This window comes from Protobothrops mucrosquamatus, unplaced genomic scaffold (genome assembly GCF_001527695.2).
Source record: "Protobothrops mucrosquamatus isolate PMUCROS unplaced genomic scaffold, P.Mucros_1.0 scaffold606, whole genome shotgun sequence".
NCBI classification, from domain to species: domain Eukaryota; kingdom Metazoa; phylum Chordata; class Lepidosauria; order Squamata; family Viperidae; genus Protobothrops; species Protobothrops mucrosquamatus.
In genome coordinates, this window is record NW_015386904.1 from 109,674 (window position 1) to 125,408 (window position 15,735).

The window sequence follows — 15,735 nt, forward strand, 5'->3', positions numbered from 1 at the left end:
AACCAAATATATTCTAGTGAATTATCTTTGGGACATGTTGCACATTTCTGATTCTGAACAAGTACATAAGGATACAGAAATTTTATATACACACTCCTACACACTCACTCCTAGAAATTATTCTCTATTTTAAGCTACATTTCACATTGTGTCTTTCCCAATTTTCATACATACATCAATCTTTCCCACTTTGCAACATAGTAATACACATCAATCTATCATAATGCCAAAGTTCATGTATTAAAGATAACCCAAGAGTTTTACTGTATTGAACTGTAGATATGTAAAAGATGCTGTGTTTTTCCCCAAATAAAATCTACTTAAAGTGTGATCTTCTTGCAATGACTCAATGTAACATGTACTTTTTATAATGTATGTATGTAATAGGTAGAACATGTAATAATATTACAGTATAATAGCATTTATAATAAATGTAACATGTAACACACTGCAAAAAAGACCTTGAGAGATGGGGCGAAGAAATGCTGCCTAGGGAACAACCAGATAAGACAGGACAGAGCCCACAGGTGCCTAATGGTTTGGACGAGAGGCTTAGAAGGGAATATCCTCAGTTTCTAAAGGAGACATGGGTGATTTGTACATTTAGACTTGCAAGATTCTGTTAATGTAGTCTTTAAAGTAGAATTAGCTTATTTGGTCATGTTTTGTTAGAAATTCTATTTATACACAGTATAGCACCACAGAGAAGGAAACAAGGAGTACAGTCACCATGTGCTTTACTGCTCAACTATATAACTATAATAGGAAACAGGAAACTCTACTCAAAACAAAAGAGCATAGAGTATATACCATAGATCAGGGGTCCCCAACCCCTGGTCTGTGGACCAGCACCGGGCTGCGGCATGCCAAAAACTGGTCTGCATAAACAAGCAAAGCCCCATCTGTGGCATGCAGGCAGTACACGAAACCACATCCCCTCTGGTCTGTGGAAAAACCTCTCCTCATGAAACCGGTCCCTGGTGCCCAAAAGGTTGGGGATCACTCTCCATAGATCCAAACTTATAAATACTGCCATCTACTGGCTGAATACTACTACTGCTGCACAGAAATACATTCCATCAATGGATTCCAAAATGTTTCCTTCCTGATCTACCTAGGAAGGCTAACATATACTGAAACCATGTCATTTAAATCTTGTCTCATTCCCATTAATACTCATAGTTTTCTACAATACTGGAATCTGAATTTGTATAATCACCAGGGTGACAAAGGAAAATATCTTGTTGCTTAGTATTTCTTGTGAAGAATGAAATAGTGTTAGAAATGGGAAAAAGAGAAAAATCATGAGACTAAAGAACGGAAGTGTCTAGAAGTCACCACTTTTTTAATCAGTCTGACAAGACAACATTATTTCTAGGAGCATATCAGTCAACATACTTTTTTAAAATTTTGCTTAGTTTCTCAATTTTTTCCCAAGAGAAAAGGTGCCCATTTCCTATAACCCTTAATATACGGATTATGAAATAGGTTTACAATATCTTAATTTAATTTAATTTAATTTTCCTTTCTGTAAACTGAATCCTAAAAATAATTTTTCCCTGTGCTCAAAGATTTACACTAATGACAAGCATTTTAAACACACTCAGAAAACTATGAAATTGAGTTCAAACAATACACTAATCTACAGATTGTTAGGGACTGCTTATCAAGAAATAAGTGGCTTGGCTCACTTATAATTGAAAAATCACAGTAGTTGGGATCATACTCAGTTCAAACCACATTTAGGCTTAGTGTGAACCCATACTACATCTTTTAGAAAGGCTGCTACTATACAGTATTGTGGGTTGTCGATACTGCCTATTACAGGTTCAATAAAAGGCATTATATTGTACAGGACAAAATAAGCATAATTTGTACATTCACATCACAGAACCACTAGCTAGAACAATTTTTATGCCAGTATAAAGTATGAAAATATAACATGTATTTTACCTGATAATCAGCACTTTGCGATTATATGTAATTTTCAAATGCAGAAATCATAATTGTTTAGAAAATTATTGGTTATATATACATCTTTCCAAGTGCTCTATATTTATTTTCTAAGAATTTATAAGATACCCTTAGAACATCGGCTGGAATTATTAATTCAAACTGCTGATTGAGTTTTCTAAGTCATCAAAGAACACTGATAGTATAAGGAAGGAAATAATTCTATCAATAATGTTAGTCTTCATTGTTGATAGAATTATTCTCTGATCTTAAAAATCCACCACTGTGGATAATTTTCTACCCTAACTTCTAGAGCAGACCTTGAAAGAACCTTGAGGCCAGGGGAAATTATAATGGGTAGAAAGAAGTCTGTTAAAATTTAAGATTACTTGCATTTCTCGAGTTACCTAAATTTCCAGTAATCCTGTGCTGGGAATCCAACACAATTAAGTGTTCTTCTATGTATTTAACCTGTTAGTAAAATTTTAAAAGGTTAAGTCCATCACAGACCACTATGCTGCAGCTAAAATATCTTGGCACCCACATAAGTTAATGTGGGTATATGATGGCATATGGAAGTCTGTGTTGTGGCTATTTTTAAAATTAAAAATCTAAGGAAATGTTAAATTAATCAACCAGGACAGTAAGTTCCTCCCAAAATGTTGCTCTGATCAAGCAAGGTGTACTATATGGAAGATTCCAGAGGCTAATTCCTGGATCATTCAGCAGCCCTTCTTTACTTACAGAAACCATTAGGCAATTTAACTGCAAGTATCTGTTCCTTTCCCACCACTTCCTTTCCTGGAGCAAGGTAGCAGACACTCCCTTTCTCGGTTTCACTTATTTTAGGGAGGACCTGACTTTGTAGTGTAGGATAAGTTGAAACTTTAGCATAAGTATTTTTGTATGCTTTTTTACCAAGACATTTGTGCTACCTCTATTTCTTTACCATTGACTAATATACCAGCGAGGGTTCTTCTATTTTACTCCTCTTGGCAGATAAAGGTTCAGTTCTACAAAACATTTTCAAATTTTGAACTGGGGCTTATAGATTCTGCCAAATAATACTTCAAGATTTGGCCCAACGGTAATTTAACTGGGCCTAGAGATTATTTGACATATGCGGATATTATGCTATTATTTTTTTAGTTTCATTCTGTCATATATATGTATTATACTGCTACACACACATTTATAGATGTAGTGGCTGAGAGTCTGGCCTAGAGACTGAGTTTTAGGCCTCCCTTAGGCATGAAAGTCAGCTGGGTGACTTTAAGGCCAGTCACGCTCAGCTTAGCCAATCTCCCAGGTTAGTTGTAGAGCAGGCAAGAACATTAGGTTGAGCTGACATAAAATGGGATAAAATATATTAATTAATAGCAACACCTTCGTCATAAAGTTATTAAGACACCAACTGTATTAAATGCTGCATAAACGTAAGTGACAATAGTAAAAAATAAGAAAAAAATACCTACACAGTATTTTTATATGCCCTGCCTTGGCGGAATGAAACATGCCAGGCATTATACAGAACTACCTGACACCATTCATACCTTATTATCTGATTAATATAAAGCTTCAGATACACTTTCAGCATTTTTCAGAAATGCTGAGAAAAGGGAGAAGCTTACATTATATCAATTGTCTTTTCAGCTTCAGGAGAGATTCAACTTTTATTTATATAGAGCTTTTGCCAAAATATTTTGAATCTGTAGATTTAAAAAAAAAAAATAGCAGGGAAAATATATTTTTCAAGATTCTGTAGTTCATTTACAATGACCAAACAAGTTATTTCTTGTGAAATAACTCTTTATTCTCCACTCCAAATTGTACTTTGTATTATAGTTGTTTATATTACTTATTCCAGCCTTGTGCCAACTAGAGAGCAACTGTGCATTTATATTTATTGGATATCAGTGTAGCATATTGTAAGAACTCAACCAACTGTAGCCAATTCAACCATCTATAGTTAAATAGATCATGGCTTAGCATGCTAGATCTAGGAACAGGCTTAATGAAACATATAAAGAATAACATATAAAGAATACACATAGTAATGCAAATTATAATTAGTGGTTTAATAATCATATACCTTGTCTAAAACATACCCTGCTTCAATAAGCAGCTGTAAAAAGGTCTATGATAAGCTGCCTCTCTTCAGTCAAAACCCATTTGAGGGGATAACACAGAGAACCACTTACTAAATACAACATTAGTTCAGAAGCAGTCAAAAGTCACAAATACAACATCCACTCAGCATCTTCTCCCTAATCTCTGTGGGGAATTTAAAAAAACAAAACAAAAAACCCCAAACCCTGAATAACTCATGGAGGACAGCAACATGCTTGCTTGCTGGAAATGAGTAACCTTTCTTCAAATCCACCTTTGGATTTAAAGTACACCCTCGCAGTTTAGGAGCTACTAACCTTTGCACCTTGGGAAACAGCAGCAACACTTTGCAAGAAACCAGCCCCGGCAAGACGTGCTGGCGTACGCAGCTTGTTTCCCCTCCTTCATTCCGCCTGGGAGACAGTCATGTCAGATCAAGCAAGTAGCCACGGAGTGCCCCGAGGTCATCTAGGCGGCTAATTCCGCAATAACGCACCGAGAGCGAGGGGAAAAAAAACAACACAAAAAACCCAAACTACCCCGGCGAAAGGAGGAGTTTTCGGACAAGAGAGGCGGACTCACGGTCACAACCCCAGCTGGTAGTTATCTGCCTCAGCTTGCAACAACGCGGGCTCTGAGCAACGTTGTGCAATACCGCGACAGGGAGAAATACACGCCTATTACCAATCGCGAAGCTTTTTTTTTTTTTTTTTCCTTTTCTAAAACCCAAACATTGCAATGAATTATTCGGTGATTTAAGAGGACAATTACTGCCCCCCAAACGTTGCAATGAATAAAACAGGGAGCGTTCCCTTTCGGACGGGATCCACCTAAGCTGGTTTTTTTCAAGACCTTGCGATCAATTCCCTAGAAAGGAACTTGTTGGGAGGGATTTATTGGAATGGAAAATAAAGAAATGCCCCCACCGCCCGGTTACTTTTTCTGAAGAGATCGTGGTCAAGGAACTAATATTTTCAGTGCATGGAGCTAAGCTAAGCAATTCAAAATCTTTCAAAGGGAATGCTATAGGGGCAGGTTCTACACCAGCAGTACAAAAAAATAAAAAAAAAAATGCCACATGAGAAATTTCCCTAACGTTCAGATGCCATGGAGAAGTTTCACCTGATGTGCAATTGTTAAAGACGCAGGGGCAGTGAAAAACAAAACAACGGGCAACTCAATCTAGACCAGTGGTTCTCAACCTTTTTAATGCCACGACCCCAACCGGTCGTAAGTCGAAGACTAAACCGGTCGTAAGTCGAGGACTACCCAACCGGTCGTAAGTTGAGGACTTTCCCTGCCCGGGAGCGCCACGCATGCGTGGTTCCGCCCCCTGCGCTGGCCGAGGCGTAGCTGGCAAGCGGCAGAGACGGAGCAGGCCGACCACCAGCTGGCCCAGCCCAAGGGAGGTAAGGCACCCGCCAGAAAAGGGGGAAAAATGGCGTACAAAAAAAATGGCAGACAAAAAAAATGGCGGACAGCCTTGCTTGGCGACCCCCGTGAAATGGTCGATCGACCCCAAATGGGGTCCCGACCCACAGGTTGAGAACCACTGATCTAGACGTAAAGGTTTCTTCCACCCAGTCGTCTCCGACTCTAGGGGGCGCTGTTCATCTCCCATTTCCTACCTAGCCGAGGGAGAATAGCTGGTAATAAATCCCATTCAAATCCTTTCCCAAAAGATCCCTCCCCGCCTCTACCATTTCCATATGTGTATTATAGGGAGTATTTAAAAACATTGGTGAGGCTAGAAAGGATTTCTTGGGAATAGCCAGCAGGAAGTTCACAAATGGTGATCATGTGATTGTGGGACGATGCGAGTGTTGTCGGAGCCAAGTTGCCCAGTGTCCAGATTGCACAATTCACTCAACAACTTCAGTGATTCACTTAAAAACCATGGTAAAAGCAGTTGTAAAATGGGGCACAGCTCATTTAATAAACAGTCTTGCTTAGCAATGGAAATTCCAATTGCAATTGTGGCCGTAAGGCAAGGCCTACCTGTAGTTCCTTCACTATGCATTACCTTCGCTGTGAATCTTCTAGTCTTATGAACTACAGTCAAGGGTGTGGCAGACTTCTTAGTAATGTCTGTGCTTAACATTTTAGGAGGAAAACTGTTGACCTTCGCTGTGATTCTTTGCCACTCCCTTCCTTATTTATACTCAGAGGTAGCTATTTTATCTATTTGAAGAATACCACAGGGAGCTGTTTGCTTTTCTTGGTTTGTTATGGTATGATGCTTCTGGACCATAAATTCCTTTGGAATGTTCTTAATAAATGGCAGCATTACATTAGGATTGGTCATTGCTTCAACTGACTCAGCACTGCATTTCTAACAACTCACAGAAATTAGGTGAAAGCTTGCTTTGTCATAAAAAAAAAATAGGGGAGAAAACCTTCAGCTGCCTAATCATGCATACTAGGGGATTACACCTATCTAAGAGAAAGAATATTAACTTAAGCATGGTTTGTTTGCCCAATCATAATTAGCTGAGTTCCTAGATCACATTAAGTCATAAACTACGAGTTACAAACCTACAAACCTGGCTAGGTTTTCACAATATGCTAAGCCAATTTACCATGCAATTTTAACTTAATGGGATGTCTGAACCCAGTAAGTTGATTGTTTCTCAGTTCACACAATGACACCTACACTTTTGATCAAATGGAAGTAAATATGAAACATTAACAGATGTTCAAAAAAATGAAAAATGAATTTTGGTAAGGCAACATTTTACTCTGGTGGTTTTGGATGAATTGCCAGCTTGTTGAGAGAATTAGGAGAGATTAATATTCATTTGCGTGCTACAATTGCCAATGATGATAGCTTATAGCCTATAAGTCTCAAGAAAGAACTAATATGTCCTATGAGCAATACAATCTTGGATCTTGCTCTTATCTAGTGGTCATCTGGATTTTGATAGCCCACAGCTGGTAGCCTAGCCCTATTGCTCTAATGCAGACATGTCAAACTCGTGACGTTGTGCGACGTATCGGAGCTTTTTCTCCATTGCTGGCAATGGGGTGGGCGCGGTTTCCTGGTGACACGTCCGGCCCATGGGCCAGCAGTTTGACATCCCTGCTCTAATGTATCGCCATTAACTTTTTGGTACAAGTAGTTTGCTAGTATTGTATTTTGTCAGAGGCAAAAAGTAGATGAATATTTTGTGCATGGAGGTTTATCAAATGACAACGTTTAATTTTCTGATTCTTGCTGATGACATATTTATTATGATTCTGTATCAGACAAAACAACACCATCTTTTCATCTGAACCGGTTGACCTGCCCCGCCACCCCAATTCCAAATCCATAGGCTCACACATTTTCCTTTCTAATAAATGAGCTGTGCATTTTGGCCATTCCTCACCCTTTGATGACCAAATAGCTATCTTTTATTCCAATACATTGAAAACAGCTAAGAATCACCTTCATTTGAACAAACCAGATCATGGAAACACAAATATTCTGTCACCACTTCATTAAAATAAGATTATGAAAACATGAACAAAATGTTCTAATAGGACACCTGCCTCAAGCAAATTACTTTTTCCAATAACTGCAAATTGCCAGCATCCATGTGCCCTGTCTTGCACAAGAAAGGGAAGCATAATGTGTCATTATTGAATTTTGAGGAAGTGTACATGTGGCAAAAAATATCTTGGAAAGATCCAGGAAAGCCAGTGGGTTTCTTGGACTGTAAACAACACTTTCATAAAGCTAGATGGTCACTTTTGGGCCAGTGGAAAGATTCCAAATAACCAGTTTCCTTAGTAAATTATGGAGGGATAAACAAACAACAACAAAACCTAAGCAAGCACGCTCATGCTACCAGTATGTTAAACTTCAGTCCAACATTTCCTGGAAAATATACTAGTTATTGGCAGAGCAAACTAACCAAACTGGCTTTTTAATTTTGCAACAAACATACTGCCATAGTAATGAATTTGCATGATGATACATGTTTAGGAGGAAAGCAGTGGGTATTTAAAAATGAAGACTTTGATGTGAGGAAAGAGGTGGGATAAGCTGACTCTGTAAGGGTGAGAAGTCCAATGTCTTTCACTTAGTCAAAGCAGACATACAAAGCAGGGCATCTGTTTAAAAGGAAATGCTCCTTTGCCTGCCTTTTCCCCTTTCCCTCTAATATAGCAATGACAGGTCTCATCATCCTGCACCATCCTTTAAATTTCAGTACTCTATAAACTCCACTTAAAAAGAGCAAAACATCCTCATAATAAGCTTTCAATAGGTATATTCCTACAAAGCACCATTCTATCCACCAGACTTAACTTGAATGGCTGACAATGAAAACAAACAAAGCTACATTATAGCTTGAAGTGATGGCCTAGTTCACACAACACACTTAGATTGATTATGATTGCTTGCACAGTCAGCCAGATGTTTTGGCATTTTTTTAAGCACCTATCCAGTCCTTCCCAAGAACCTGGGATAGAGAGATTTTTTTTGTCATGGTGTTAAAAATATCATCATGGGATGTAAACTGTTCCATGTGAGACTGCCTTTTGCAATTGACTGATTGTGATTTTTGTCAGTAACAGATGCACCCAAGCCCCTATTACTATTGGTATTATCTTGATTTCTTTTGCCATAATTGTTCTATTTCTTTTTTGCAGGTCTTTATATTTTATAATGTTACCCAATTCCTTCTCTTTTCTTCTGATGTCTCCAGGTACTGCAATGTCCATTATCCAGACTTTTTTTGTCTTTCTTCTCAACAGTTGTTAAATCTGAGTTATTGTGTGGCACACGCTTGCCTGTTTGAATTCTAAAGTCCCAGAGCACTTTAGTGCCTTCATTTTTATCTTACTTTATCTATTTTGTGGTCCCACCAGTTCCTGCTTCCATGCAAAAGGTATTTCTTGCAGATATTCCAATGCACTGTTGTTGCTACTTTGTTATGGCATTGTTTCTTGTCAATCTGTTGATTGCCTTTTAGCAACTAAGTAGATGGTCACTGTTTCTTTGGTTTATTTTTTATTATGGTTCATCACAGTCAGTCATATGTTTAGACTGGGTCTGGCATTTTATCCACCTATCAAGTCCTTCCCAAGAACCTGGGATAGGGAGATGTTGTTGTCTGATGGTACTAAAGGTGTTGTCAGATGATGTGAGCTGTTCCAAATAAAGCTGCCTTTTGCAACTGACTGGTGGTGATTTTACCGATGGTATTCAAGTGGTGCTCCAAATGTTTTGGGATTGTACCCAAGTTGCTTATTGCTATTGATAATTTACTTTCTTTTGCCACAGTCATTCTACATCTATTTGCAGATCCTTGTATTTTGTGATCTTCTCCAGTTCTTTCTATTCTGCTGTCTCTAGATACTGTTTTATTATTCTTTTGGATTTAGCCATGGGTTTGGGTTTGCAGCCATGGGTTTGGGTTTAATGTCTTCCATGAGCCCAGGTTAAAAGTCCTGTATACTACTTTATATCTTTCTTTAGAGGAAAGCTAGCTGCTACTTGAAGTCTTTTGTGGTTTCTTAATTTATGAAAGATAATTTTTATTTAAGTGGGATTTATTATTTCAGCACTGAAGAACTTTTAATTTTATGATTTAGCTATTGATATTGTCGAAAGTCCTAACCTATTTTCTGATATGGTTAGCTACATAGCCAACTAGTCCAGGGCTTGCTGATCTGCTGTGCCAAATAATCCAGTGAAGATTATTATAAAATAAGGAACTATCAGGGCTTTTTTTCTCATAGAACGCCCAGAACGGAGTTCTGGCACCTTTTTTGGATGGAACCTTGTAGGGTAGGCAAGGCGGGTTGTATGACGTGTGTGAGTTCCGGCACCTTTTTTTTTTAAAAAAAAGAAAAAAAGCATTGGGAACTATTATTAATAAATGGCAAGATATCATAAGAATAATCACAGTGGTTTGAACTCAAAATAGATATCTTCGTGAATAAATTAAGCCCTGGTAGTTTTCTAAATCTTGTTAACATATGAAGTGTGAAAAAATAGTGATGTGCACTCTCTTTCTTTCTAGGCATCTTCTTCCATGTGTCAGGACTAAGACACTGAAGTAGAATTAGGGAAACCTATCCAGCCACTTGTTCACTGGATGACTGAACAAGTGACTCTCTCTCAGCCCAACCTACCTTATGGACCATTATTCTAAACAAAAGGGGTTTAGAGCCCTGAAGGCCCATCTATTCCGTGCGGCCGGCCTGGCGTAGTTTGGATTGTGTTTCAGTGGGGGTTTTTGTATGGGTGTGTTTTTAGAACAGGCCTATTATTCAATTCGATTTTAAAACAGAAACTATTTATTTATTCTTGGTTTTTAGTATTGCCTGTTCACCGCCCTGAGTCCCACAAGGGAGATAGGGCGGTATGTATGTATGTATGTATGTATGTATATATATATATATATATATATATATATATATATATATATATATATATAAATAAATAGCAGTCTAAACTAAGAGTAACTTAAAAAAATAAAAATAACAATGTGACTTTCTTCACCCAGCATCTAAATCTTAACATGGGTAAATTTGATTTTGACTAAACACCTTATGTGTCCCATATGAACACAACATTGAGAAGAACCATGTTTATTGCAAAATAGATTGTGTGCCTGCTTTAGAAGAGGGACCTTGAACAATGGAGAAGATTATTACAGAGTTTGAGGGCTACAGGGTGGGACATTTTATGGAATCCAGTTTGCTGCCAGTTTGGGATTGCTAGGCAGGTCTTCGTTAGTGTACTTGGGGTCAGTACTATTGTGAAGCAAAATGGGTCTTTCAGGAGGGCAGCAGAGCTGAAGAAGTACATTGTGAAGAAAATGGAATGCTGAGGTCATCAGCTGATGTAGGGTGGAAGGTTGGGGTTTCTGTAAGTTGTAATTTATTATAAGGGCTGCCCTTGGGCTGTGTTATGAACAAGTGAGGAGGCCTCTCCTCTTCAGTTTTATGAAATTGCATGGGCTTTGCCTGGGGCAGGTAGGGAGGGTCAATTTAAGTCTGATGAGATTAGGCAAAGAGAGGGACTGATTTTGACCCCAGTCATATCTAAAAGACAGGGGAAGGGGAAGATTGCAGTCTCTTTTTCTTTGTTACATTTATTTTCTCCAGTACAATAAAATATCCCAGTTTGACTTCTATGTTTTGAGTTAAAGAAGACAGAAGTATTAGTGTGTTTTCTTTTTTCAAATTATGTTGGGGGTGGGTGGGTGGGAAACTATCACAAGTAAAATTAAATAGCTCTGCTAGAATTCTTCTTCCTGACGTGCTGGGTTTGTTCTTGTTTTATAATATGCAAAGATCTTTGTTTTGTATGATGAAGCATCCAGTCAGATGAGGTTAAAAATGGGAGAATCTACAGGGAGTTTAACAATATAACTGAAAAGTTATTGAACTCCATGACTGCTGCTATTATTAAGATTGTTGGAAGCGTTTGAAAGAGATGCTTCACAAAGAGTGAGAATACAATGAAACACTTCTCTTCAGTTTAAGCTGCTGCATTTTGAGCATGAGCCTTGCAACAGGTTGAGAATTACTTTTTCGAATTTTTTGCTTGGTTCTAAATTTTATGGTATCAAGTATTTCCCTTTTTAAAAAAATGTTTATCCATTATTTCACTGAATAATCATTACTGATAATTTCCTAGCAGTGTAAATCAAGAATGCCCTCTTGTGTGTAGAATGAAGAATAGCACATTAATCTGACAGAAAGTGGCATGGATTGACAGTCATGAGAGTTGAAAATAGTTCCAGAAGGGCTTTATCTAAAACATATTTTGTGTATGTTTATGTTTGAGAGAGAATGATTATTTTTATGTTCATGTGAGTGCAAAACAGTTATTGGAGATAAAACTTCTGCACTTATATTGGAAATAAACATGAGATAAATGCATTAATTATAAGCATTTCCCATTTTACAGAGAAGACTCAAAATGCTAGAATATGTCCTTTTCCTAATCAAGCTATCATTCCAAACAATGTCTAATTACAGTGAACAAGACCATTAGTAAAATACATGCAATATGTGCAATCAAATTGGCCTTCTTTATTTCAATATTCCATCTATTCACTAAGATCCCAAACACGAAATGTAAATTTCATGCAGAACAAAAAGATTAAAAGAGAAGTATAATTAAAAAATGCTTCTGATCAAAGAGGACACAATTTAGTTTATAGTACATTGTGTTTGTTCTCCTAGTTTCACTGCCAGACTGGCAATGGTTTACAGTTAAAGAACCTTGTTAGAAATAAATGCTAGAGCTTACTTCTTATTTCTTGTAAGATTTTTTTTTGTCTTTTAGTATTTCGTATTTTTATAGTAAAATAAGAGAATATGTTTTATAACTGAAGAACTAATGGGCATATCTGTTGAAGTCACAATCATTCCATTGCTCAACTCGCACTATGAATTCTCCATATGAGTATGGGTTTCATGGTTTCAGAGATAACATGTGGAAAATTTCTTTTCTCAAGGTGAAAGAGTTAATGGTTGGGGTCAGTAGGTCAGATACCTACTGAAACTACACTCTTCTTTGAAAAGTGACAAAATTAGTGGACCAAATTAAAACTGCATATAATTTTCCTGGACTTCAGTAAGGCATTTGATAAAGTAGGTCATAACCTGTTATTTGATAATGTATTAGACAGACTAATCCATCATCACCAGATGGATTAATAACTGACTGACCAATGGCATTCAATGTGTAGTCCTTAATGGAACTGCATTTACATGGAGGGAAGTATGCAGTGAGGTACCTCGAGGTTCTGCCTTAGACCCAGTACACTTCAATATCGTAATCAATGATTTAGACAAGGGGATAGAAGGAAACTCATCAAATTTGCAGATAACATCAAACTGGGGGAAGGGGGAATAGCCAATGCCCCATAAAATAGGTTCAAAATACAAAAATATCGCGACAGACTTGAACAATGAGCTCTATCTAACAAAATGATTTTCATTAATGAGAAAAATAAGGTTTTACACTTAGGCAAGAAAACCCAAATGCACAGATATAGAATAGATGGTACCTGGTTCAGTAGTACTAACTATGAGAAAGATCTTGGAGTCTTAATGGACAATCACTTAAATATGAGCCAGCAGTGTGCTGCAGCCACCAAAAAAGCCAACACAGACCTGGGCTGCATTTACAGAGGGATAGAATCAAAACCACATGAAGTATTAGTACCACTTTATAATGCCTTGAGAAGACCACATTTGGAATATTGTATCCAGGCTTGGTTGCCATAATACAAAAAGGTGTATCTAGAAAGAGTGCAGAGTGCAAGAGAAGAGCAACAAAGACCGTTAGGGGACTGGAGACTAAAACATTTGAATGGTCGCAGGAATGTGCAGGTTGTCTAGTCCTAAGAAGGACTAGGAGTGACTTGATACGGGTGTTCCAATATTTGAAGGGCTGCCACAAAGAAGAGGGGATCAACCTATTCTCCAAAGCACCTGAAGGCTAGACAAGAAACCATGAATGGAAATTAATCAAGGAGAGAACCATTCTAGAAATAAGGAGAAATTTCCTAACAGAACAATTTATCAGTGAAATGGCTTGCCTTCAAAAGTTGTGGGTACTCCAACAGTGGAGGTTTTTAAGAAGAGATTGGACAGCTATTTGTCTGAAATGGTATAGGGTTTCCTGCTTGAACAGGGGGTTGGACAAGAAGATCTCCATGGTCCCTTCCAACTCTGTTATTCTGTTAAGCGCTATAATTTTTCTTGTGATGATGCATGGAAGGATAGATGGATATAACAGTTTTAAAAGGAACTCTTATTTGCAAGTTGGTATATATCAAGAGGAATTAATTTTGATATTTTTTTTTTGCTGGCTCTTCACTGTTTTCATTTTTCTGTCAGCTTCTTTTTCCAAGTCAAAAGCTGCTTTTTTTCCTCTTCGCTTCCCTCGCCTGCTTCCAGTTTGCTTGCTTTTGAAATAGCTAGTTCAAAATTCCAAATATTGTTATCTATTTTAAAAAAATGTGTTAATGATCATTACTATTTAAGATTTTTTTGTGTGTGTGAATGTTGCAAGGACAAGCCAATCATTTCTATCCAGAAAGAGAGAAGGTGGAATTATAATTGTTATTAAGGTTGGCTGATTGGTGCAATGAAATCAGTTTCCCCAGCACAAACAGACAAAACACACACAGATCGTCTCCTTCCCTTAGGCAGACAAAGGTGAAAAGATGAATAGATGCATCCAAATGTAGAGAACAATGATTATCAAAACATTTGACCTGACTGATGAAATTTAACTCATTTGATGCTTACCTTTTCCTGATGGGAAGAAGCAGTCCATTTCTACACTGCTCCGGGAATGGGAGATGCAGAGAGCACTGCTGGGGACCAGACCTTCTTGAGGTGGACTCCTTTCTGTGGTCCGCACCAGACACCAGCCTGGCCGTTCACTTGGCCTTTCGAGTAACTCCACAGTCTGTCCCACCTGAATACTCAGTTCACTGCTGTGACTGGCAACAAAGTCTTGCAGCACCACAGTTAGTTCACATCCTCCAGACAGCTATGAGGAAAGAAGAAGAAAGAGAAGTAGACTACATCTGACTGAATATAACAATATCTTACTGAGGTGCGGTGGCCTAGCTGTTAAGATACTGGGCTTTATCGGCCAGAAGGTAGGCAGTTTGAGACCCAAGCATTATGAGATGGAGTGAGCTCCATTTCCTGCCTCAGCATCTACCAACCTAACAGTCTGAATGCAAATAGATAAATAGATACCAGTTCAGGGGGAAGATAACAGCATTCCATATGTCTCGGCATATAGTCATATAGGAAACTTCTTCACATAGCCCTCGGCTAGGAAATGTTGATGAGCACAATCTCCTAGAGTCAGACATGACTGGACAGGGGAAACCTTTACCTTTTTAAAACAATATCTTAGGTTATACTGAACCCTGATGCCCAGCGTCCTTGCTCACTTCTTTTTTAAAAATCTTAATTTTGATTGTTTAGAGTAGGCATACACATGCAGCCTTGTGTGGTGTACCAGCCCTTTTTGAAATATAACCCATTGCGGCCAAATGCCTCTATTGTCAAGCTGGATGTGCCACCAAGGTTATGGAACCACATCTGTCTCAAAATATATGCTACCAAGTGTCCTCCAACACCTCAGGACCCACGAATACTATCAGCTCCAACTGCTATAGTCACACAGCTAGCTAACAAACAGCTGTTCAGTATGCCATCTGTTATTTGTGGTTTGGAATTATTTTTAATCTACCAGGCTGGCCCTTTCCCTATCTAGAAGTTGTGCAGGCCTGATTCAGAATTAGAGCTAATTACGTGTAACAAATTAAGTTGGTTCTATTATTTGCTGTAGTTTTTCACATTCTGTGGCTTCTAAATCCTATTCGAATAGATAATTTGTTATCAGCTATCACTGATCTGGACCAAATCAGAAGTAAGGAGGAATTACTATCAGGAACACCACTCTGGGTGGAAAACTGAATGTTGTTACTTCAAGAGATTTGAACATTCTGACTTTGATATATCATTACTAACAAGATATTTCTTTTTATCATGTGCTAAATGCCACTTAAGGTGTAGGTTGAACCATGACTCTAGTTTATTTGGATTCCAGCCAGATTAATTACACTGATATTCACTAAGTACAGGAAGTAGTAGCTACAAGAAAATTATTTGGAGAATTAATTTTCATTATGA

At 37.9% G+C, this 15,735-nt stretch overlaps 1 protein-coding gene across 1 annotated transcript in view; it reads right to left on the minus strand.

The window, feature by feature from the left end:
* The window catches only part of KALRN (kalirin RhoGEF kinase), a 536,528-nt gene that overhangs the window by 80,570 nt on the left and 440,223 nt on the right, over positions 1-15,735 (minus strand). The window contains exon 34 of the mRNA XM_029284454.1: positions 14,329-14,575. Within this exon, the coding sequence (XP_029140287.1) occupies positions 14,329-14,575 (247 nt within the window). The remainder of the gene's footprint in view (positions 1-14,328; positions 14,576-15,735) is intronic.